The sequence below is a fragment of the Ambystoma mexicanum genome, chromosome 6q, assembly GCF_040938575.1.
Source record: "Ambystoma mexicanum isolate Mex_15411 chromosome 6q, UKY_AmexF1_1, whole genome shotgun sequence".
Taxonomy (NCBI): domain Eukaryota; kingdom Metazoa; phylum Chordata; class Amphibia; order Caudata; family Ambystomatidae; genus Ambystoma; species Ambystoma mexicanum.
The window spans coordinates 391391393-391418089 of NC_090937.1; the positions used below are offsets into that span (position 1 = coordinate 391391393).

The 26697-nt window shown below is 47.9% G+C and overlaps 1 protein-coding gene across 2 annotated transcripts in view; it reads left to right on the forward strand.

Annotated features, from left to right (window-relative positions):
• Nucleotides 1-26697, forward strand: part of SEC24B (SEC24 homolog B, COPII coat complex component) — a 2214138-nt gene that overhangs the window by 420543 nt on the left and 1766898 nt on the right. For both annotated transcript variants that reach the window (XM_069630875.1, XM_069630876.1), the window contains exon 6: nucleotides 2048-2235. In XM_069630875.1, coding sequence (XP_069486976.1) covers nucleotides 2048-2235 — 188 coding nt within the window. The remainder of the gene's footprint in view (nucleotides 1-2047; nucleotides 2236-26697) is intronic.

Sequence of the window (26697 nt, forward strand, 5' to 3'; positions counted from 1 at the left end):
TTCTTTCTTGAACACCTTTAAGAAGTAGATCAATTTTCAGAGCCGTTGCTGCAAGCTCTCCACTGTCTTCTGGTCCCGGGTGAATTTTCATAGCGGGTACCTCCAGATCTCCTCTGGTCCCGGGTGACATTTCAGTCAGGATCTCTGGTTTCCTTGTTTTATCTTGGTTGTGCTTTAAGGTCAGAATGTCCCCTCTTTTACCATTTTTTGATGATTTAGAAGCTGTTTTTCCACACAAGGTCTACGCTGATGGACATTTTGAAAATAACTTCTATTGCAGAGGAGGTGTTAGTGCTCTCACCTACTTAAGTAGCTCTCCCTCTGAGCACCTCGCGGATCTGAAGAAGCCATTAGGATCCAGAGAGAGCCTAGAGTTGGTGTCTTCATTATAACTAAGGCTATAGTATAGTGAACATCAATTTTAACCTAAAGAATCTAGGGAAAAAAGCTCAGTATGTCTATAGGTTAATAAATTGAATTGTACCTGCAAATAAGCTGCTGAACAATGCCATAGTTCTCTTTTTAAAGAGAGTGGTCTAAGAGGGAATTTTGGTAAATATTCACAAGACAGTGAGTTTAGAAGTACTTAGCAGACAGTTGTCTGTCTTTCTCTTCTTTATCCATCTACTTTTAGATGAGCGGCACACCAGCGTTACTTAGAATTAGTCACCAAATAGGCAATATTAGGTAGAAAATTCTGCTATCCTTTTGTCTCTACTAGTAGATGTATTTTCAGTCCCTCCCATGACCACTGTTTGACTGAGAAGCCTGTCGCTTAGTACTATTCTACAGATGTGTTTTGCCTTTTTTTGTGCTAAAACCTGACCGTTGGGGCAAACACTTCTCACTGGGATATCAGGCTCCCCCCTTTGTGTTACTTGAGCTCTCAGAATGTGCCAGGAAATGATAGAAAGCACTTCCAGGGCAGCAAGAGTTCAAATGCATTTTCCAAGAAGCATTTTGCCATGGTATGTAGTTGTTTCAAAGAATGGAGAATAAGTGCAAACATTGTCTGGACTTGTCTGGACTTGAATGCACAATTTGATTGCCATGTCAGCCAGCAGTACTCAAACTTTGTATGCGAGTTTGCCTGCTACATACCACTGCGTACTGAATGTATAATTATTATGCTATTTATAGTTGACATTTGGTTATTTCATATTGCTTTCTGTATTGGTGGATAATCTATATGCTCAGTATTTAAATCTGTAACAGACCTAATGCTGGAGGGAAAGTCTGTTCTCCGTATAGATGACAGAATATAGTAGTACAGATTCAGCCTCCTCTCCTAGGATATTACTGTTCAATATTATATCATGCATTAAGTATAAAGAAAAGTCATCAGTGCCTTTCCATGTCTCTACGGGCCAGCTCTCTGGCTAAGAATAGGATGCCTCAACACTGGATTTCCTTTTAAGGTGAGGCACACACAAACACGTTTTACACATGGGGAAAATGTCTTTGATTGTATGTGTTAATTTTAGTTTTTTGTTTGAGGACAGGGTTGTTTGGAGTAAGAGGAGGTGACTAGCCTGCTGCACAGGATAGTATACAATATGTGGATTTTTGGGACATCAGTACAAAAGATATACACTGGCACAGAAGTAACACGTTATAGATGGGATTCGGTCTAATGGTTTGAGATGGTTGGTTCACTTTTCAATAATGGCACAAGCAAGCTAAAAAAAAACAACAATGCTACTCAGATGGCACAATGAATGGTGCTACAAGTTAAGGCATGTGTGCTGAAGCTTTCCATTCACTTTTTTGTTCACTGTAATTTTACCACAAAATTCTAAAGCAATATGACACACTATAAAGTGTACTTGTATTCCTTACTAGAAAACCATGTTGATGAAAAAAACACATGCAGTATCAGTAGGCTTTGTTTGTCAATTGGCTTACTGAACTGGACCAATTCACTGAAAGCAGATGCTGTTAGTTTTTTTTAATTGTGTTTTTATTTTACTGATAAGCCTTAAGTGTATTCATTGACACAGTGCAATTCCTCAATGTTTGATTTCCTGTTTTATTTTTTTATGTGTAGAGTCAAATTCCTCATTCGTAAGCGGTGATTCTCCGGCTCATACGGTTTCCCAGACTTCCAAGGCTACCCCGGCATTTGGCTATGGTTACCCTTCGCTACAACCTGGCTATCAAAATGCAACACCCTCTCCTTCCTCTGCACCGTCCAGTATTGCATCATATCGTCCCGAGTTTCAACACTACACACAGGTGGGGCATTTTCTTTATATCTTTTGTATCTGTTCCTTGAAAAGCAAAAAAAGATAAGCTGTCGCTAAATTGAGAAGACTTACACTAGATTGGTAGCCATATTTTCACTTATTTGTAGTCCTTTTTCTATTCATCATACTTAAGTTAAAGAAAACAAAGAGCACAATGTGTCCCAGGCTACAACATTTTATTCTTTGGAATAATGGGTGCCTATAAATGGCAACTTTAAGTAAAATACGAAAACTCGTATAGCCTTTCCAGGTCACTTGAACTCTAGTTAACAGCTTTCTTTTAAGTTATATTGTTGGTATATTTTATGCTCTCTTGCTGCTTGGAGATTTGCGCAGAAGGGTTATGTACGATTAGTAGAAGTAGTGCAAGTTTACCTTGTTCTTTCATTGATGCTTGTAATGTGCAGGGTATGCAGATTGTGTTTAAGCAGGTAGTCCTTTGGGTTGGGGCCTGGGTAGATCCCTCAATGAAACCCTACCTAAAGTCTCCTCCCAGGTGGCCAGGGGAAGGTAGACACTTTCTGATTCCAACCGGGGGTGGTGGTGTACTGCGGCACGCCTACCTGGGAAGAGACCGGGCCCAGGGTTGTGAAGAGATTCCAATTGGTAAGACGCAATTTCCTTCCCTTTTGGGACCTTACCAATGCACCAGAAAAGATAATTGCTCATTGTCATTTTAATGTCCATGACCCTCATATTAAAATTAATGACGTGAACACAAGTATTGTAAAATCTGAACAAGCCTTGCCAAAGGAAAGATCCTTTTGGGTATCCCAAACTAAACACCTTCATCACTCCAAGGGTCGAATGTGAAAGAATATGGAAATGTCTTCAGTAAATTACCTTTCTCTGAAACAGCTAATTCTCATATTCCATCTCTTAATGAGTTTAGGAAAAAAAATGAAACTACACTTAAAAAGAACTCACTTGTCACAAGAAAACACTGTTACAAAAAGTGACTACAAGTGCAGAATTCTAGAAGTACTGAGACGAGGAACGGGGCCGAAGAGGCATGCCATTGCAATTAAGCCTAACATCCATTGCAGTAGTCAGGGAATTGAGCCTAAGAGCCCAGACCTGAAGTAACCTGTGAGGCATAAAGGGCCCCCTCAAGTGCAGGCAATTAGGAGTGGAAGGAGCTGAAACTGGGAATGGAGTGTGAACCGTAGCAGCAGACAAAAGGCACGAGGCTGGCCAACCAAGCAGAAGTAGGGGAATGAAGGGGACGCCGGAATAAGGAGACAGCAGATTTACTAGCCTTCACTTTCGTTCAGGAATACAGTCTGTTAGGCAATATTGTATGCAGTACCCTGTGGGAGACTGCACCATCCTTGTCCTCTTGGCAATAGCAACCCAACCTTTGGTATTAGTCTGTACTACACAAGTTGGTAGAGTGACTGAGCAGCGAGGCTTATCTCAAGATTGTCAGTAATATGGAGTGTGGGATCGTATATCAGCTGCGCGCTAGTGACTACTCTCAAATTTGTTATGGTTGATTGTTAATTGCCTTTTAGTACAAATGAGAGAAATAAACTGGTGGCTGCGGACAGAACCCTTCCCTCACAGCCTCCCACAGGGTTCCGAAAATTGTAAACAGTCCACAGAGTCTGGTGGGGGTTTTCAGCATATGTGCTCAAACCAAATAACCTATAAAGTCCCAAAAAAATTCCCAAAAAATTAATTGGCTGTCTCAGAATAGTACCATTAATAGTGAAAGTTATTTCAAAACCAGAAAAAAGGTATCATTCTCCCTTAATATTTAAATGTTTGTGCAGCCATTCCATCTAGTATCAGATATCATAATTAAAAATCATTGTGTGTTCTTTGTACTGTACTTGTTGATTGTTTTATTTATATACATATATTTCTGAGGCTTGTGGAATCTGCTTAGATCACATGCTGTGCATAGGCCAACATCTAGTGGAAGCTGCGGAGTATTACAGTTTGTTTTTCGAAACTCGAAAATGGGCGTCGACACAGGGCGTGCCAGTAATACTATCCCTAGTGTGACGTCCACTGTACCCAAGATCCCTCATGCGTCTAGGATCCTCAGATTGTTTTTTTCCGCCATACTGGTCGGAAGCATTTTGCGGAGTCCCCTGGCCTTAGCCATACTTTTGCTAAAACATTAAATTATTTACATCCTTCCCCATCCAAACGTCGAACTTCGACACTCGACGCCGGCTGGAGAAGAAATCGACCGTCGGCTGCTGCACGACGGATTTGGGCCTCGGAAGGCCTCTGGCCTTGGAAGGCCTCTGGCCTTGGCCCTGCAAGTAGGGAGAGTGGGGGGTTGGACATACTCTACACTCTTGGTATATAGGTACACCTTATACATTTCCTACACTTAACAGCCCGCTGCCTCAAATACTCTTGGGTCGACAGGCACACCACGTGCAATCTCTGCTTGCCGAGGGACCACCCCGAAGCGAACTGCAGAGCATGTAGTAGGTTTAAACCTAAGACACTTAAGGACCGTTCGACGAAGCGTTGGGCCCACCACGCCAGGCAGGCGGCCATGGCAGCGGAGGGCGCCTTCAGCGACGGCAGCGACGCCGTACATTCGGACGGCGAGGGCATTACAGTGTCGAAAGACAGCCGAGCGCAGGTCCCCGACCTCGGAAGGTCGTCCGGCAGGGCGGCTATGCGGAAGACCCCCAGCGACAAAAGCGCTTCACACACACTAAACACACGAAGTCCAACCGAGTCGAGTTCTCGGAAAGAGGCACAAACAGAACGGTCCGATTCGGTGTCCTCTGGGCGTTCTCGATCTAGATCGCCGCATGACTCCAGGCAATCATCCACTCTTGCCAAGAGTGCCTCGCTCCCTAGGCTAACAGAAGTTCCATCGTCGGAGGACGAAGACGACTTCCACCCCCAGGCTGCGCTCCAGGAGTCGGAGCCCACAGACAAGATCAGCGCGGCCCCACGCTCGAAGGACAGGGACTCTACCCCCGATCCTTGACGCCAGGCGTCGAAAACCTCCGGAGCCACAAAAGGACAGGGAAAACACTTTTCCACTCACGGGGAGGGGGGAAAACAGCAGAAGAAGCAGCCTTTGCACTCTTCCACACCTGTAAAACACGCCACTCCCCCTAAACAGACAGACAAGACCAGGTCTGTTGATATGTCTAAAACCAGCAAATCTACTCAAGATAAATCTCAGAGACTTGCTAAGAGAGTCATTCCCAGTTCCAAAAAGTGGTCGAGTGAAGACATAGATAGGGTCATGTCAAGGATGTCTTCTTTGGCTGACTTTTACGATAAAAATCCAGACCATTTCCTTTCGTATGATCCACAAGGGGCGACACCCTCAGGCTCTAAAGATCCTATCCCCCCGAGTAAGACGCCCTGGTTTGAGACACCGATGAGGTCTACAGACCCCTTCGAGGTACAACCATACTCAAGACCATACTCGCTGTATCAAGGAGAGGCTTCCTTTGGTGAGGACCAAGAATTTGGCATGGTAGAAGAGCAAACCGGGACGGACTACTATGGGGATGATGAGGACCAGGAAGAGGAAGACCCTGAAACCTACAGAGTAGATTCCCCGGTAGAAAACGAAGCCCCGGTTACCGACTCCCCTGTCGATAACCAACCCCTCCTAAACGAGGTTCTCGCATGTGCAGCAGAACATTTCCATATTGACACCCACGGTGTCCAGGAGGAGAGGGACTTCGCCGAGGAGTTAGTGGGAGAAAGGAGGCCTGTTGCCCAGACCATCCCTATCCTTAAGTCCATTCAGCGAAGAATAGACCCGTCCCTGGTGAACCCGAACCTCACCAGAGCAGTCAATCCCAGGGTTGAAAAACTTTTCAGGGCAGCCCAGTCTGACCCTCCCTATATAAGAGGACATCTGAAGCCAGACTCCCTAGTTGTCACTAACACTCGTAAGAGGGCTGGAACACCCTTGTCATCGTCTGAAGCTCCTCCAGACAAGGAGAGCAAAAAACTATATGGGTTCGGCCGGAAAGTAGCCTCAACGTCCGCCTATCTGGCAAGGATTGCAAACTCCACCACCCTGTTGGCCAGCTACAACTGCCAACAGTGGGAAGAAGTCGCGGCACTCATAGCCTCTGCTCCGGAACCTTTAAAGGGCCAGTTAGCTCGGATTTCCGCTGAGGGTAGAGCCATGTCTGGTTGCATTTTGAAAGCAACCTTTGACGCCGCGGACAACGCAGGCAGATTGATAGCAGAAGGCACTGTTATCAAGAGACATGCGTGGTTACGGCAGTCTGGTTTTAAGGCAGAAACCCAGGCATCATTGTTGGACAAACCGGTGGAAGCCGATCTGTTGTTTGGTAAGGCGGTCGAGGATGCACTGAAGAATGCCAAGGACGAATACGAGACACTCAAGTCCCTTGGCCAGTTAACCAATAAACCCCCTAACCAGAGAGGGAATAGTAATTTTCATCGCCCACGCGGCCAAAATTCCCAGAGAGGATCTAACTATTCGCAGGGGCAGGGTACACAGTGGAACAACAGCCAACAGTCTACCCAGGGTTTCGGCAGGGGTAATAGGAGCGGTCGTGGTAAAGGCAGAGGCAGCCCCAGCAAGGGAGGCGGCACGCCTCCACCAAAGCAGTGACGCTCAGTTCAGGGTCCCTTCTCACGCAACCCCAGTAGCGGGACGCATTTCCAACTTCACCCAGGCTCGGGAAGGGATCACATCAGACAGATGGGTGCTGTCAACAGTATCCACAGGGTACTGTATAGAACTACTGCAGCGTCCCCGGAACCATCCTCCACGACAGAGAGTACACTCTTTAGAACATCAGAAGATTCTCCTCGAGGAGATCGCTATTCTGCTAGAAAAGGACGCGATGGAACTCGTCCCGGGACACAAGGTAAACAAGGGTATTTAAGTATTAACTTCCTTGTGCCAAAGAAAGATTTGACAATGCGCCCAGTATTGGACTTACGGCCTGCCAACAAGTATGTCAAGCTCCAAAAGTTTCGTATGACTACGCTACAAGAGGTAATCCCCCTCCTAAAAAAGGGGATTACATGGCAACCTTGGATATGAAAGATGCCTATTTTCATATTTCCATGTTCCCAGCGCACAGAAGGTACTTGCGCTTCAAGGTGGACAGTCGGCACTACCAATTCAAAGTACTGCCCTTGGGGATAGCTTCGGCACCAAGGGTATTCACCAAGGTACTGGCGGTGGCGGCTGCACACCTATGCAGGGAGGCAATCCCAGTGTACCCTTATCTTGACGACTGGCTCATAACGGGGGAAACCCCAGTAATTTGCAGGACAAACATTCAAAGGACTATCGACCTCCTCCATGAATTAAGCTTCTCAATCAACGAGAACAAGTCAAGCCTGGTGCCAAGCACCTCCAAACAGTTCCTAGGAGCAATCCTAGATACTCAAGAGGGGTTGATATTTCCTTCAGAGGAAAGAATTCGGAATATACTACTGCAAATTCCGCAATATCAGTCCGGTCACCAAATAATGGTACGCAAAGCAATGCGTTTACTGGGCATGATGGCGTCATGTATTTACCTGGCACCCCACGCGAAGCCTGCGCATGCGTCGCATGCCGGAATGGTTGGCGAAACAGAGGTCTCAGGCAAGTGGTCAGTGGGACGATCTAGTGGTCGTTTCGCCAACACTAGTACAAAGCCTTCACTGGTGGACAAGAGAGAATCTTGCACAGGGAAAACCCTTTTACAATCCCGAAGTACAGGCAGCAGTCACTACCGATGCATGTCTGACGGGGTGGGGTGCTCACCATCTCCACCACACAGCTCAGGGTCTCTGGTCTCCCTCAGTGGCCAAGAACCACATCAACCTGCTAGAGCTTCTGGCAGTATTCAGAGCGCTTCAAGCGTTCGAGCCCCACCTACTAAACCTGTCAGTGCAAATCCGGACGGACAGCACAACAGCCATGTTCTACCTGAACAAGCAAGGAGGGACTCGTTCGCCAAATCTGTCCAAGCTTGCCCAGAAAATCTGGATATGGGCACTCAGACGTAACATCTTCCTGTCATCACAACATGTTCCAGGGGAGCTCAATTCCCTAGCAGATGCGCTGAGCAGAGACTCCCTCCCAGAGGAACACGAATGGGTTCTACACAGAGAGGTCGTAGAAAATATCTTCTCTCAGTGGGGTTTCCCCACTATAGACTTATTCGCCACAAGCGAAAACAAACAATGCCCAGGATTTGCATCCAGGTTCCCCCAACCAGACTCCCAAGGGAACGCCCCGTGGATGAACTGGTCAGGGATGTTTGCGTACGCTTTTCCACTAACTCCTCTCATAAGGAAGGTGGTGAACAAGATGAACAGAGAGTTGATGACGCTCGTCCTAGTTGCTCCCATGTGGGCAAGACAACTGTGGTTCCCACACCTGCGCAGGATGGCGGTGTGCGAGCCCATCAAACTTCCAGCCTGGTACAGCCTACTGTCCCAGCACCAAGGTCAGACAGTGCATCAGCAACCCAACTCAATGAACCTGGCAGCATGGCTTCTGAGGTCATAGAGTTTGGACATCTCAATTTACCACAGAGGTGTATGGACATCCTAAAGGAATCTAGGAAACCAAACACAAGGCACCATTACTTTGACAAGTGGAAGAGATTTGTTATCTGGTGCCAGAGTAGACACATCAACCCAGTTGATTGCACTCCTTCCACTATTGTTACATACATGCTCCACCTGCTAGACGCAGGATTGGTTTTTAACTCACTGAAAGTACACCTGGCAGCCCTGTCGGCATACACCACTTCCCATAACAAGGTCTCGTGGTGGAAAGTACCAGTAGTTAAAGCCTTCATGGAAGGAGTAAAGAGACTTCACCCTCCTATTTTAAACCCACCACCAGGGTGGGACCTTAATGTGGTGCTATCTAAGCGCATGGGACCCCCTTTCGAGCCCATGCATAAAAGCAGTCTCAAACACCTGACTTATAAAACGGCCTTCTTAGTAGCTATTACTTCTATAAGAAGGGTCAGTGAAATTCAGGCTCTGTCAGAGCAGGATCCCTTCTTTACTGTCCATAAAGACAAACTGGTTTTACCCACCCACCCTAGGTTCTCACCTAAATTTATATCTAAATTCCACGTAAACCAGTCCATCGAGCTTCCGGCTTTCTTCCAGGACCCTCAAAGCTCGGCTGTTGTGAAACTACACACCCTAGATGTGCGTAGGGCAGTCCTCTACTATGTAAATAAGACCAGACCGCTAAGAAAAACAGATCAACTGTTTGTCTCCGTAGCTACAGGCAGAAAGGGGGATCGCGTCTCTAAAGGTGCCATCTCGAAGTGGATTATTAACTGTATCCAGGTGTGTTACTCACTCTCTGAAAGAACTCTGCCTTTCACGCCAAGAGCCCACTCTACTAGAGGCATTGGGGCCACTCTGGCTTTCATTGCAAATATACCCCTTGACACCATTTGCAAAGCAGCTACTTGGAGCTCTATTCACACTTTTACTCAGCATTACTGCATTGACACCCATTCCAAGGCAGATACACAAGTGGGACAAGCGGTTCTAAGACACTTATTTGCTCATGACCCTTCTCACATCCCACCTCCTTCTTCAGGTACTGCTTGCTAATCTATGCACAGCATGTGATCTAAGCAGATTCCACAAGCCTCAGAAGGGATACATTACTCACCGTAATCGTATTTCTGATGCTTGTATCTGCTTAGATTCACATGCGACCCACCCTTCCTCCCCTCTGAGAGAAGGCGCATGGTTGCTTGTAGTCTTACCTTTCTATCTATCTGCTTGGATTATCTGTACTCGCGCTACTCCGCATGCTACCTCATGTCAGAAAAAATACAATTTGAGGATCCTAGACGCGTGAGGGATCTTGGGTACAGTGGACGTCACACTAGGGATAGTATTACTGGCACGCCCTGTGTCGACGCCCATTTTCGAGTTTCGAAAAACAAACTGTAATACTCTGCAGCTTCCACTAGATGTCGGCCTATGCACAGCATGTGAATCTAAGCAGATACAAGCATCAGAAATACGATTACGGTGAGTAATGTATCCCATATATATGTTCCACACCTATAGTCTTATTGGTAATTGAGTGATTGCACTTATCAGGTAACTTTTTCTGTTTTATTAAATAATCCTTTGAGTTAGGAAAGATTGCTAGTTGTGATGAACTCATATCAGTTTGAACAAAAGTCTTGTATATCAGCTAGATCTTCCAATTAGAAAATGGTTAACTGTGAATAGAAAACCCAGATATTTATTTGGATCTCTTTACATTAGTTTAGATTAACCTAAAAGGAATTGTCAATAAATGGTAATCTACCTGAAGTCTGTAAATAGCAGATACTCTGTTGGATAAAGCTTCTCTTCTTAAACCAAATTGTATGCGGCTCCCATTGAGCAGAAACAATAATCCCAGCTGTGGATAGCTTCTGGCACCTACAGATGCAATAGCATATTATATCATTGTAGTCTGGAGTGCCAACATTGTATTCTGGAGTGCCAACATTGTCAGCTAATCATTAGAAAGATGTGCCATCTCCATCTAAGGGAGAGTGATACCCTTTTTCTGGTTTTGAAATCACTTTCCCTATTAATGGTACTATTCTGAGACAGCCAATTACATTTTTGGGAATTTTTATTATTGATACTAATGTGTAGAAACATTTCTTATTTCGCCTGCTTTTTTCTTATTTTTCCTCCACTACCCTCAACTCACCTGTTCATCCTGATCCGTTGTTATGATACAATATGGTATGACTTTTATTTCTTAAACAATGTTTGGCCCTCTCATTTCTGTTAATATACATGTAATATCTTTTGGATACCACTCTTTGTTAAATTTTATGTTGAAAAATGAATTGTGATACCACTTTCACTAACTTTCACTAACTGATTATGTTATATGTAAACTAACATATATGGTAAAATATCTAATACAGCCCTCGAAACACGTCTCGGCTGTTCACCATATTAAAGAACTTTTGTAACATTGGGACTCGTTTTGGAATGATTTCCCGGCATTTTGGTAGCCGTTATTTGGAGTTCATAGGTTATCTCAAGATGGGTCAATGTGAGCTGTAGGGTTGCAACATAGTTTCACAGTGGTAAGTATCCAATTAACACTTACCCTCAGGGTTTCTTGATTAAACAATTATTTATTATTTAAAACAGTCATTTTGAATAAGACGTCTTATATATATATATATATATATATATATATCAAAATACACTCTGTTTCAATAAAATGAGTAGGTACCCCTTTGGGATGTCACACAGACACTTCCTACACCCTGAGGTGACTTCAATAACTAGGACACTCTGGACATTGATATATCACTGGTACATTTAGAGCAAAACTGAGGTTGGTGTCAAAAAAGAAAAGGTTAGGGAAGGAAACAATGGTTAACATGTTTCTCAAACAAGTAAGCACTTTTGAACCCCACTCCCTCAATGCAATGTAGATTAACCCTTTCCCAGCGATACAAGTAAAGAATGTATGACTTTTTGTAGGGACAGATCAAAACACAAATTCAGAGGTTAAGAGTCTTCAGGGAGCCCGGGCAGCGAATGTCAATTGAACAAAGTCTAGGGGAGCTGAGACACTTCTTGAAGGTAAGTAAAAAGTCTTGCACAAGTTGTTAGAGAGTTTTGTAGAAAAAGAAATCGCTGTTGGGGTACAAGCTTGAAGGCTTGTGGTAGGCAAAGCTGTAAGCAACTCTGCAAGAGGTAGCCAATGCAAGTCTCAACTGAGAGCTAGCAAACTACACAACAAGAAGTAAGTACCACTTAGTTCACAGTACCTTAGGTCTGAAGAAATGCTTCCAGCTGGCTTCTGTTCCTCCTGTAGGTCCTGGAGATCCTGTTGTTCCTGGCCCTCAGTCGTGAGGACAAGAGGAAGGACGTATGGGGACTCCTGCGCTACGATTCAAAGGTCGGCAGCAGCAATGGGCAAAGTTCAGATCAGCGGCACTTCGCGGTTTCTGCTTCTCGCAAAAAGCACCACCACAGTTCTTGGATGCCTTCTTGGCTTTCCTTGCTTCTGGGGTCCAGCACTCTGTTGAGTTGGCTCAGGCTTGGTTAGTCCTGCTTCAAGGGAGTCCAGAGGATCCTCCTGGAGCTACGGTCCGACTTAAAAACAATGCACTCTATTCTGGAGTTCTTGTCACCTGGCACTCGGTTCCTGCTGCAGCAATGGAAGTACACTCATACAGAAATGGTCAGGTACCCTCTTTTCTGTTGACGGGGGAGCCTGACTTGCAAGGGTTAAATCAGTGCAAATATAGAACAGATTGAGTCAAAGCTACCTCTTCCTTTTTAACGTTTGGGTACTGTTTAGACAAACCTACAATATGCTGAAGGATGTTTCGATTAGCAGTTTATGGTCCCATAGTTCTCAATTAAGTCCCTATAGTCACCTGTGAGACCTAGAAAGGCTCTCAATTGGATTTGAGTTGTAGGGGTGTCTCAGTCTTATACAGCTTGCACTTTACTCTGACCAATTTGACTTTTGCTTGCCTTTATGGTCAAGTGGGCCTGCTCAAGAGCCTGCAATACATAGCCAAGGTGGTCAAGATGCTCTTCCCAAGTGGGGCTGAACACTGCAATGTCATCCAAGTATGCCATGCAGAAGTCCTCCATCCCATTCAAAATATGATTTACCGTCCTTTTGAATGTAGCAGGGGCATTTTCTAGTCCAATAGGCATAGCCTTAAACTGGTAGAGGCCTCCTGATGTGGAAAATGCAGTTTTCTCCTTGGCATGGTCTGTCAGAGCTATTTGCCAACAGCCTGATGTTAGATCAAATGTACTGAGGAACTTGGCTGAACCAAGTTTGTCCACCAGCTCATCTGCCCTAGGTAAAGGATGGCCATCAGTCGTGGTAACTGCATTAAGAGCTCTATAGTCCACACAGATTCTCAACTTCTTGGATCTTGCCTTTGGCACCAGTACAACTGGACTAGCCCATGGACTTGCAGATGGCTCTATTACCCCATGACCTCTTCCTTTATGTGGGTTCTTACAGGTCTGACAGTCTGTAACCCCTGCTTTTGACAGGAAAACAGTCACCAGTGAGGTGAGTATATCATGCTGGCCCCAAGGGGTCAAGCCTGCTGTTAGAGAAAACAGGCAGTCAAACTGATTCAAAAGAACTTTGCACTTCTCCTGTTGTTGCAGAAGCAGATCAGAAGAGAGATTAACTCCTTCTATTTTTCCATCTAAAGGCTGCCCCCTGAGAAGGTCAGGTAGAGGTTCACTCTCCTTCCTCCTCTTGATCAGATGCTAAGAGCAAAGCTCTTAGTTCTCTTCTGAATACATATGCCTTCAGGCGGTTAGTGTGAAAGACCCTCAGGGCCTCCTTGAGATTGCCCAATACCACTAAGTCATTGACCTCCAAGTTTGCCCACAACCTTGAAGGGTCCAATCCATTTGTCCTGTAATGCCCGCTGCCTTGTAGGTACCGTAACTAGAACTAGCTGGTCTGGAGTGAACTCCATCATGTTGCCCTTCTGGTCATGCCAATGTTTAACCAGAGCCGGACCGGCTTTCAAGTTATCAGAAGCTTCGATCATCATTTGTCATTCTCCTGCAGAGACCTAACACATAGTGACTTGCACTGGCTTGAGCGAAGGAGCACTCTCCAACCCTTCCTTAATTAGGGCCAATGGACCTCTAACCGGATGACCATAGAGGAGCTCAAAGGGGCTGAAACACACCCCTTCCTGAGTGACTTCTCTATAAGCAAAGAGAAGGCATGGCAGTAGAAGGTGCCACTTTCTTCTAAGGGGTTCCTCTAAAGCACCAATCATGTTCTTCATAGTTCTATTAAACATCTCCACCATCTATTGGTTTGGAGATGGTAGGATGTTGAGAACTTGTAGGTCACTCCACAGTTTTTCCACATGGATTGCATGTAGTGGGACATAAAATTGGTCCTCCTTTCTGAAATGACCTCCTTAGGAAAACCAACCCTGATAAAAAAATACTAAGGAAGGCCTAAGTCACTGCCTACGCATTAACTGTCCTCATAGGTTTGGCTTCAGGGTACCTGGTAGCATGGTCTACCACAACCAATATAAATCGGTTGCCTGAAGATGTGGGAAGGTCTAGGGGACCAACAATGTCAATCCCTACTCTCTCAAAAGGAACTCCCACTACTGGGAGAGGCACCAAGGGTGCCACGTTCTTGGCCCCACTCTTGCCAGACGTCTGACAAGTGTGACAGCTTCTACAGAATTTATCTACATCAGACCCCATCTTGGGCCGGTAGAAATACAGGTCAATCCTCTCCTTGGTCTTCTTAAAACCTAAGTGACCAGCTAGAGGAATCTTATGGGCTAACTGGGGTCTCACCACCTGAGGCACTACAAGTCTCCTGTAGTCCCCTGGGGTAAACTCAATAGGCTCACTGTAAAGGAGGTCATCCTGCCAGTACAGCCTGTGCTTCCCTGGCACTTACCCTTCCAGCTGGGAAGCTGCTTGTTGGCGAAGTCCTTCAAGAGTAGGACAAAGTCTGCTCTAGAGGGTCCACCTTCTACAAGCAAAGTCTGCAGCTCAGGATGGTCTTAAGGACCCAGATCTCCAACATAGGGAAGGGCTTCTTCCAGCTCTGTTTCACCAGTAGCTGATTCACCATTTCCTGGTTTATCCTCACACTCAGCCTCAGCTGGTGGGGGGTGACAGGTGTGACCTTGGACTGTCCTCTCTGGGATGTCCTCGTCCTTTGAACAGGTGTGGCAACTTTCTTCTTTCCTGAGACCTTGGGTTTCCCCTTTGTCTCCTTCTCTGGCTTGGAATTAGAAGGGTGTACTTCCTGTGGACTGGGAGTTATAGGAACTTCCCACTGAGAGTAATCTAAAGTTGCCTCTCTGGCCAATCTAGTTTGCACCTGCTTCCTTTTACTGAAAGGCCTGGGGGTGCTTGATGCAACTCCAAGAGTCTTTAAGTAATTCCCCAACATGACTCTTCCAGGCACCTCACTTTGTACAATGGCTGGTATTCTTACAGTCATATTGTTGCACTGGACGATAGCTGGTAGTATAGGAACCATCTGGAGTCGGCCTCCAGCAAGCTTAGTGGGACCTTTCGGTGCCTTAGCAACATCCTCGGGCTTGAAAAAAGTTTCATCCATTACTGTAATGCTGGCCCCAGTGTTTCTAATGGAAGGGGTCTCCTGGCCATTTGCAAGTACTCTACTTGTAGTATTCTTTGGTGTTATCTGGAATAGAGTTATACACATGTACATTCTGCTGTTCCCACAGACCCAGGGACACTAAAGAAACACTTGGCTGAGACTCCAATGGGGTCTTCAGCGTATAATTTAAAGTTACCACTTGCCATATGAACAAATTCTTCAGGGATGAAGGCTAAGGAGGCAGTGTGGACCCCTGAAGGTTTACCCTTGCATCTGGGATGCCCTTTCACATGGTCAGTTGACCCACAAGCATAACATTTACCAAATGTTCTTTGGAATGGGGTCCTCTGCTGACCCCCCTCTGGTTTAGCACCAGAGCAGCGGTTTCACTAGACTGACCTGATTTCCCATGGTGTTATCCCTTTTTCTGTTTGTGGCTCTCTCTTGGGTGGTTGGAATTTGAATTCTCTTTTCCATCTTTCTTGTGCTGCTTCCCCTCATCCTTTTTGAGTGGCCCCAGAATCCTTGCGAGTGGCCCTGTTGGCAGCCCACAAGTCAGCAATCTTTGCTAACTTTTTGGGATCAATCTCTTTTGAGTCAGCCAAGTGCTGTCTCAGCTCAGGAGAGCAGACATCAAAAATAGACTGTTAACAAAAACAGATTTCTCATTCCTTCAAAGGAGTTCACTCTGTAACCCATAACCCAACCATATTTGTTTTTCAAACATTCACACACCCAGGTAGCTCAAGGGGTAACAACAGTCTTTTTGAGGGCCCTAAACCTCTTAAGGTACTGGGAAGGAGTTTTCCCAAATCTACTGGATTGTTCCTCCAGAGGGACGTTTTGGCCGAGGTCCGCAAGGTCTGGGATAAGCCACACTCTGGACTTCACGTTAACAAGAGGATTGACGCTCGTTATAGGCTTCACACTTCGGAAGAGGTAGCCTGAGCGTCTTGCCCGCTCCCTTCCTCCACAGTGGTGGCGGCTGCCACGTTACAATCCAGACCGGCTTCCGCGTCTTCTATAGCGGCAGCCCAGGTTCTGGCCAAGGAGGACAAGTTGCTTGACTCCTTGGGGGGAAAGATCTTTGCTAATTCGGCCCTGCAGTTGCGCCAGGCGAACGCGGAGCTCATTTTAGCGGCAGCGAAAATGAAAATGTGGAAAGGTCTATCTTAATTTGAGGAGTTAATTCCTGCGGACAAGCTGGATGATTTTACGGGTGGCTTGTCGGATGCCAGACTTCTGGCGCAGGATATGCTTGAGGCCGCGGCTCATCATGTTGACACCTCGGCTCAGAGCCTCATGCTTGGTGTTGACATCTGTCGTCAGGCTTGGCTTCATGCCACAAAGTTCTCTAAGGAGGTCCAGGATAAGGTTCTGGACCTGCCTTTTGACGGTAAAGAGCTGTTCCATTCTTCAATGGATGCGGAGTTGGCTAAGACTAAAGACAGTACTCAAACAGCCAAGTCCCGGTCCGTGTTGGTGAAGCCACCATTGAAGGCTCAAAGAACGTCATCTCAGCCTCGGTCCTCCTCTGGTTTTTGAGGGTTTCTGGATCAGAGGACACGCAGGGTCGATCCTCCATCTGGGAACTCTCGTCCGCGACAGCAGCGAGGCCGATATTTCTCTCGGTCCTCTGCCTCCTCTTCAGGATCAAGCGGTCTCTCCGCCGAGAAGTCATCTAAATGATGTTTTTCGGCGCTCGCACGAGACCCCGGTGGGAGGGCGCATTGCGTCTCACTGAGAGGCATGGCAGGCCATCACCGAGGACGCGTTCCCCTGGGGGAGCAAGGGGAGGGCTTCAACTCCCGTCTGTTCATGGTGCCCAAACCCAACCAGGCTGGCCTGCGCACCATCCTAGACCTTTCCCATTTCAATCTTTCTCTTCCCCAAGAGAAATTCAAGATCACGCCCGCTCAGATAAAGTCATCTTTACAGAAGGGCGATTGGCTCAGCGTGGTGGACTTTCAGGATGCGTAAATGCATATCCTCATTTGGAGTCTGCATCGGAAATACCTGCAATTTTCCATGGGGGAGGAGCATTTCTAGTTTTGCGTGCTCCCGTTTGGTCTCAGCTCGGCACCGCGCATATTTACGAAGATGATGTTCGTCATCGCAGCTTTTCTTCGGCTACAGTGTATCCATGTGTATCCGTATTTGGATCACTGGCTGCTGCGCAGTCCTTGTCCACTGAAAGCCTTGAGCAAGCTTCAGTCTCCCCTTCAGCTCCTGTTCCACCTTGGGCTGTCAGTGAACTGGCGGAAATCCTCCATGATGGTCTCTCAGGACTTGATTTTCCTGGGTTTTCGTTGGAACAAGATCAATTGCAGAGTGTTCCTGACTGGGGACAGAATGGCGGATCTGTTGGCCACGTGTCAGGTGTTTATGCAATCGGAGAGCATGTCGGCCGGGTGGTTCCAGAGGCTTCTGGGCCTCATGGCTTTGTGCGTGCTGGCTCTTCCTCTTGCTTGTCTCAAGGTGAGGCGGACGCAGATGGATCTTCAGAGCTCCTGGCTTCAAGCAGTGGGTCCAGATTCCAAATTGATACTGGTTCCACCTTTCATCAGGACGGACCTCTTGTGGTGGTCATCTCTCAGCAATCTGTCGGAGTGTGCTCCTTTCCAGGATCCTTGCCCACTATTGACTGTCACGACTGATTCCTCCCTTCTGGGTTGGGGTGCGATGTTGGATCATCTCCAGGTTTTCGATCTTTGATCGCCACAGGACAGACAGCTTCATATAAATTATCTGGAGCTCCTGGCGATATTCCTGGCGCTGAAAGCGTTCAAACCAGGCATTGTCAACAAGGTGGTCCGTGTCTGCACGGACAATGCGGTTTCCATGTTCTATATCAACAAGCAGGGGAGTACCGGGTCTCCTCCTCTTGTGGATCTTGCCATTCAGATTTGGGAATGGGCCATTCGGCATGGTATCTGGCTGGTAGCGGTTCACATCCCAGGCCAGCTCAATGTCACTGCAGTTGCTCTCAGCCGACGAGCAGTGGTCAGCTACGAGTGGGAACTGAACACGGAGATCCTCTTGGATATTTTTCGCTCTTGGGGCACTCCAGAAGTGGACCTCTTTGCGACATCGACTAACAGGAAGCTTCCTTTGTATGCCTCCAGGAATGGGCTCGGAGCCTCCTCTCTGGGAGATGCTCTCGAAATTCCATGGCACAACATGAGGGCCTACGCTTTTCTGCCCTTTCCTCTGATCCATCGGGCGCTTTGCAAGCTAAGGAACACCGTGAATTGCTCTCTCCTGTTCATAGCCACTTGGTGGCCAGCCAGGTTTTGGTTTTCTGAGCTTCAGCATCTATAAGTGTGTTTGCCGCTCAAGCTTCCGCTGGTTCCCGATCTGCTTCACCAGAGCGATCAGCAGTTGTGGCACCCGTCCCCACAATAGTTCAGCTTGGCGGCCTGGTGCCGGAGTTCAGATCTTTAGAGCGTTTCAATTTGTCCGCAGATAACATGCGCATTATTCAGGTGGCCAGTAAATCTTCGACAAGATCTCAGTATAGGAGTAAATGGTTATGGTTCTGCCACTGGTGTTTAGCTAGGCAGCTGGACCCCAGGGAGGCTACTATTGTCATAGTCCTGTCTTTTGTCTCACATCTGGCAGAATCGGGCATTCATGCCTTGTCTTCCAGGACTTATTTGTCGGCTGTTGCTGCTTACCTGTCCACTGACCAGTGCTCTTTTTCACCGATGAATCCAGTCATCAAAAGACACTTTGCGGGCCTATTACATCTTTACCCGCCTGTTCGCAACCTGCATCCAAGGTGGGATCTGAATGTGGTCCTTACGGCCTTGTGTCATAAGCCTTTTGATCCCATGGCTGCTGTTGATTTTAAGTACCTTTCGTGGAAAGTGTCCTTTCTGATTGCTGTGACTTCGGCAAGACGTGTAAGTGAGCTTCAGGCCTTGTCGGTAGAACATCCATTCCTTACTTTTCATAAGGATAAGGTTGTCCTGTGGACAAATCCCTCCTTTCTTCGGAAGGTGGTCTCTGATTTTCATTTGAATCAGTCAATTTCATTGCCTGTCTTCTGTCCAGACGCGTTCTCAGAGGCCAAAAGGGTTCTGCGCTACCTGGATGTTAGAAGAGCACTTAAGTTCTATCTGGACAGAACATCAGGGCTTAGGAACTCTTTGCAGCTTTTTGTGACCTTTGGAAATCCGCAGGGAAAGGCGGCCTCGAAAGCAACCATCACCCGATGGATTGCTGCCTGTATTTCTGAGGCGTATACCATTCAGGGTCTTCGGGCCCCAAAGGGAATTCATGCACATCTTGTGCGGGGCAAGGCGGCTGCCGTTACCTTCCAAAAATATGTTCCCTGGGAGACCACCGCGAAAGCGCCTACGTGGGCCTCCCATAGGCTTACTGTCTGGACCCGAGCTCCTATGTGTGGTGTTGGTTCACATTGCTATTAGACTTGTGTGTTGTTGCAACTGTCAGCAGTTGGTGCATTGTAAAGGAGTAAAGAGTGAATTGTGGTACCATGTAAATATTGTACATATGTATCATAATAGTATTGCCTGAGCACAAAGTGTGTTATTGTGTGTGTATGTAACTTGAACCTTATTTATATAAAGAACTGTGTTATCACTAACATTGTGTGTGGACATTCCTTTGTGGGGGCTTGGGGATACACTGTACTTAAGAACCAGCCCAGATCACCTCCTAAGAGCTTAAGCCTTGATTGCTCGTCCAACGTTACCATATAGAGAATCTTGGCGGGGGTGCTCTGTGCTTTTACTCTGCCACATATAGAGAGCAGGAGTACAGATACCCACCTCCAGTCTTTACAAGGCCAAGCCCTCTCGAAGAACCCATGCACGGCTCCAACCAAACGAGACCGGTTGGAGATTAAATATAGGGTGCCGGACTCCAGGCCTCCGGGCCTCAGTGCTTGAGGTCACAACCGTCGCTGGACTCTGTAGTGTCGGCTTCCACACGGAAACGTTTGGTTAACCTGGCTTCATCATCATCATCCTCTGTTCCTCCGTACAGCGAGGGTAAGAAGATGGACTCCAGGGGGAAGAGAGTCATTTACACGGTGCAATCCACGATTAAGATGGCTAATGCTCTGGCTATCTTGCCCTAATACAACCTGGAGCTTTGGTACAAGCTGGGCCTTATCCTGGAATTCCTCCCTGACGAACAGAAAATGGAAGCTCTTGCCCTTTTTCAGGACTGGGAGGTGGCGTTGGCCCATGCCATTACAGTCGCGTGGACATCGCCGACACAGGTTTCTGGCAGATGGGAAACTGAGTCTGCCTTTGGCAGCAGGGATGGTTGAAGGCCACAAACATTCATCAGGATGTTCATAAGAAAGTGCTGGACATGCCCTTCGACAGAGAAAATCTGTTTCGGTAGGTGGTCGACGAATCCCTTCAAGCCATAAAGACAGATACAGAGATGGCACGTTCCCTTGGCACTCTTCAGCAGCATCGCTCGTCTTCTTTTCGTTCCTCCAGGGGAAAGTCGAGCAGATCATCCAAGGGGTTCTCCACATCATACAGGCAACCTCCCTGGTCCTCCACGCAGGAAGCTTATAGAAGTCGCTCCCAGGCTTACGGTAGCAGAGGACAGCGTTGCTCACAGGGCAGGGCGCCGGCGCCCAAGCAAGCCTGAACCAGCCAAGACGTCGGGCCCCCACTCGTGCACCCCAATGGGAGGCCGGCTGACGAGGTTTGCCAGTGAGTGGAAGAAGATCACCACCGACAGATGGGTGCTGGACCCTCTTGCACAGGGACACACCTTGGCGTTCCAACGCAGGTGCCCATGTATTCCTCTGGTTCCCCGTCGCGAGCTTCACATCCCTCTGCTCCTGGAAGAAGTGCCAGCCATGTTACGGAAAGTGGCGATAGAGCTAGTTCCCCAATGGCTCCAGGGCTCTGGAGTTTATTCCAGATACTTTCTGGTAAGAAAGAAGATGGGGGGCACGGGGTTGGAGACCCATCCTGGACCTGCGCCGTCTGAACAATACCTGAAGTGCCAAAAATTCAGGATGGCCACGTTGCAGCACATGCTCGGCCAACTGGAGAAAGGGAATTTCTTGATGTTGGCCTTAGAGGACGCGTTCTTCCATGTCCCCCATCCACATGAAACATCGAACATCTCTACGGTTCGTGCTGCAAGGCCAACATTACCAGTTCAAGGCGCTATCATTCGGCTTGAAATCAGCCCCAAGAATGTTTACAAAATGCCCATCTCCATCTGCAGGGCATACACGTATACCCGTACCTGGACGATTGGCTGATACCTGCCCCCTATCGGGATCTGGTTGATGAGCACACAGACTGTCCCACTACTGACAGAGCTGGGATTCTCCGTAAACTATCAAAAGTCCTGCTTATCGCCATCGCAGAACGCACTGCTCGAATGGATTGTGTTCTCCAACGTATTCCACATCTTTGACATGTAATGTCCACAGCTGTGCTACTCTGGACCTTTTTCAGCAGAGGACGTCCTGCTTCGATGGCGTCGGGTCGATGTCCGTCGAGGGCAACGTCACTGGTTGTTATAAATAGGATGCACAGCGCCCGTGGCCTCGGTTCTTCTATTTATTCTGCAAAGGTGCTTGCTTCGAGAACTCGGCGCGCTTCGCGTATTCCTCGTGAATGGCTTCTTCTTTGACCCCTTCGACTCCTCGGTCTGGCTTTAAGACTTGCCGGGACTGTAAGTCTAAGATGTCGCTTACGGACCTGCACCGCATTTGTTTGTGGTGTCTGGGCGAGAGTCATGAGACCAACGACTGTTCGAAATGCCAGTCGCTGACTGCTAAGGCCGTGCGGGAGCATAAGGGGAAGTTATAGGTAGGCAGGGGTTCTAAACCCGGCAAGTCCAGTAAATCTGCAAAGGGGATGTCCGACGATTCGAGCAGCAACTCCCCTCGTCGGAAGGAGTCCCGGGGATCTCGGTCCCAGAGTGGCTCCCGCCATTTGTCCTACTCGTCTCGGCATTCCCAGAAGCGCCGTCACCGGTCGCCTTCCCCGCTTCCTCGGAGGATGGAGCTGCAAGGAAAGTGGCTTGTCCCACTAAGTCCTCGACTCTGGAGGAATGGGTAGCCTTTAGGGAGTAGATGCTGGCGATTTTTCAGTCCCAGGGCACAGTTCCGTCTGCGCCTTCGGAAGAAGCCCACAGGGAATGGTCTCGGTCTGTGGCTCGTGCGCCTTCGGGCCCAGGTCCTTGGCACGATACTCATGGGGAACCATCGAGGTCCCGTTCGGACAACGTTCAGGTTGATCGCCAGAGATGTGCTGCATCCAGGTCTCGGTCTTCGTCCCCGGCGAAACTGCAGAAATCTGGTAAAGGCTTGAGGTCGGCGTCAATCTGTTGGCGCTGTGTCCATCGGATACGGATGTCAAGGCTTTGCCTTCACACCAGCCCTCGGCGCCGTTGCCGAAGCCGTCAGTGACCTCGATGCCTTCGGGGCCTTTTGGCCGGAATATGACGATGGAGGTCCCTGGTGCTGTGGATTCTCCAAGGAAGGCTACCTCCAAGTCTGTGAGGCCCGTCAAGGATTCCAGACCCTCTGCTGTCCCTAGGCAGGAGTTTTTTCTTCCTCTGGATGATATCTATGAGGATGAGGAGAGGTCAGATTTGGAATTTGACCCTCTTAAGCCAGATATGCCTCCTGTCTTTTCCAGGGACAGTCAGTTGGAAGAGTTACGTCAATCACTCCATGATGCCAGTGGCTTGGACACTTCTCCTGAGGTGGAGTTTGGCAGGCCGGAGTCTAGGGCTCATGCTGAGTCCTCTTTTATAGGAGACTGATGGCTAGGGTTACTGAGTATCTTGGTTGGTCTAGTCCTTTGGAGGCATTTGTTCAGGATGACTTAACTGATATTTTGGATCAAGGTCCATCCTCTGACCCAGTGTTAACTTTTCATTTGACTTTGCAGAAAAGGGTGGCGGCTGCTTGGCAGACCCTGGAATCTCTTCCGACAGTTAACAAGTTAACTATAAAATAAAGCCCTTCTAGTAGCGACCCCAGCTACCTTTCCTCTCACCCCACTCCCAAGAGTTTGGTGGTTCAGGTAGCTACAGCCACTTCTAGGCAGGTGGCGTACCCTACCATCCCTCCTGATAGGGACAACAAATGCTTCGATGGTTGGGCATGCAAGGTGTTTTCTGCGGGGAGTATGGCGCTGAAGTCGGCCAACTCCACTTTTGCCTTGGCAAGGGTTTCACACACACTGTGGAATTGTGTTTCTCTAGCAGCTGAGCATATTCCCGAGGGGGAAGAAAGGGATGGGTTCCTTGCTCTCGTGCAAGATGGCAAGGATGCCATGTGCGAGTCCCTTCAGTCAGGATTGGACACGGCCGACCGTGTTAGCCGGTCCATGGCTGCGAGCACCTTTATACGCAGGCTATCGTGGTTGCGGTAGTCGGGTTTTGCTCCGGATGTACAAGCCCGTCTTCTGAACATGCCCTTTGATGGCGCGCATTTGTTTGGCAGCAACGCTGATGAGAGCCTTGAGAGGTTGCAGACCTCAAAAGCTGCGGCTAAATCTTTGAGCGCAGCTGTGCGTCAACCTCCACCTTTTTGTCCTAGGGGACAGCAGTGGAGGGGAGGTTCCTTTCTTTACAACTCTAACAACCTGTGGGGTAGGGCTGGGGGAGTCGGGTTCTGCATCCAGAGGTCAAGACTCTCAACCTTCCCGCTTGGTATCTGAAAAGTTGAGCGATAAGGATTGGGACCTTCCGGATGACATGATGGAGGTGTTGCTTTCGCCCAGGCGGCCGGCAACCAAATCCCTGTACCGTTGCCGTAAGTTTTGCGACTGGTGCAGGGGACGCGATGTCGATCCTTTTCAGTGTTCCATTCCATGGTTCTGTCTTTCTTGTTTTCTTTGGCCCACAGGGGCCTTCAAGTTGGTACCTTCAAGGTTACCTGGCGGCGCTGTTTATTTTCAAGCGCCTGTCTGAAGAATGTTTTTATTTTAAGATTCCTTTTGATTTCCCAATTTCTAAAAGGGTCCACTAATGTGTTCCCGCCGTCCTCGTTTCAGGTGCCGGTTTGGGATCTGAATTTGGTCTTGAAATTCCTGATGGGTGCCCCATTTGAACCTTTGCACTCTTGTCCTTTGAAACTGTTGTCTTTCAAGACGGTTTTCTTGTTTGTGGTTACATCCGCTCGCAGAGTGAGTGAATTGCAGGCACTTTCATCTAAGCCACCCTTTACTGTGTTCCACAAGGATAGGGTGGTACTGAGGTTACATCCTTCCTTTCTACCTACTATAGTGTCTGAGTTTCATTTAAGCCAGAAAGTGGTACTTCCTGCTTTCTATCCTCCTCCTCATCCTGGTAAGGAAGAGGAGCGACTCAATAGGTTGGACCCTAGGAGAGCTATGAGCTTTTATATTTCTAGGATGTCCAGGGTGAGGGTGGACAATCAACTCTTTGTGGGTTATGCTGGACACCGATTTGGCTAGGCTGTTACTAAACAGACCTTGTCCAGGTGGATTATCCTCACCATTGCGGAATGTTACAGATTGGCGGGCAAGGACCCTCCTGAAGGGTTGCGATCTCACGCCACTAGGGGTGTGGCTACTTTCACAGCCCTGCAGTGGGGAGTTCCTATTACGAATATTTGTGACGCAGCTACATAGGCTTCTATCCACACCTTTGTCAAACATTACTCCCTGTACACGCTCCATGGGTAAAGCAGTTCTTTATTCTGCCTTCTGATTGGGCATTCTAAATTCTTCTCCCACCTCCATTTTCTGGTACTGCTTTGGGAGTCTGTTAAAGATGTGGAATACGTTGGAGGACACAATCCATTCGAAGAACAAGTTACTTACCAACTGGTACCGTTCTTTCGACTGGCTATTCCTCCAATGTATTCCAGATTGCCCTACCAGCCTGCCCCCCAAGGAGAATTTCCTATGCTATTGCAGCTTGCGTTCCCTCAAGGCTATGTGCAGTCAAGCAGGCATTGTGTACGAGCATGTCACACGTTATGGAAGAAAATACATAAACTGAGGCTACGGGCGCAGTGCGTCCTATTTATAACATCCGGTGACGTCGCCCTTGACGGTGGCCTTTGAGGCACATTATCGACGCAGGACGCCCTCTGCCGAAAAATTTCCAAAGTAGCACAGCTGTGCACATTACATGTCAAAGATGTGGAATATGTTCGAGGAACATCCAGTAAAAAGAACGTTATCAGTTGGTAAGTAACTGGTTCTTCCTCTGCGCCTGACTCAACACAGTGGCTTGCCTGGCGTCAACCTCAGAGGAGAGGCTAGCAGCCATTCAAGGGAAGGTGCAGCGACTGTCGTCAATGAAGAGAGCCACGGTGCAGGCCATCAAGTTGTTGCTGGGCATGATGTCGTCCTGCATCTGTTTCTGCAGGTTGCAGATACGTCACCTACAGGAATTCTTGGATTTACGTTGGATACAAGTGTCTGGGAGTTTTGCAGACAAGGTCCCTGTCAACGAGGAGGTGCGGCAGACGATAGAGTGGTGGGGGTTGCAGTGCGCTCCCACATCGCCCAGGGGATGGGATTTCCAACCCTGCCATACTAGGAGACTATTTCAAAAAAGGTAGCAGGCGCTCCTCTCTAGAAAGAACATGGCATGATAACCTGTTCTGAGATGAGTTTGCAGCACACGCTTTCTGCTCACTGTACCTTTCACAGATGGGAAATATCCATTTGTATATCAGTCTTTGTCCCGCCCACATGGGCAATCCAGCACCGAAATGCTATGGCAATTCCTCTTTGAACAAGAGTACCAAAAGCAACCCCTCGGTCCGGCTTCAAAAAGTGTTGTGACTGTGGGAAGAAAATGTTGTTGACGGATCCTCACAGGATCTGTTTGTGGTGCCTGGGATCGGAGTATCACTGTTTCGGAATGCGAGGACTGTATGTCCATGACGGCGAAAGCCTTGAAGGAGCGTAAGGGGAAGTTAGAAAGAGGTAAGACTCTTAAATCTCTTACTCCCTCGAATGTTTCTTCGGCAGAGTCGAGACATTCGTCTCCTCATCGTCATAAGAAATATTCCCGTTCAAGATCTCGAAGCGGTTCCCATCAGTCTTCGAGATCGAGACACTCTAAGAAGAGGCGTTGTAGATCTCCCTCTTCTTCGTCTTCTGTCTCTCCGGAAAGGGTCACCTGCCCCACGAAACACAGCTCTCCAGCTAAGTGGGAGGCATTCCGTAAGAAAATACTTGGCGTCTTTGAGAAAGCGGCCTCAACCCCCTCGGAGACGTCCAAAGGTGATACCCCGTGTGAAAGACCCAAAAAATCAAAACTGTGTGAGTCGTTGCACCCGGCGAGAGAAACTACCCGAGAGCGTCATGAACCCTCGAGTAAAGGCAGTAAGACCGCTTCATCGATGCTGTC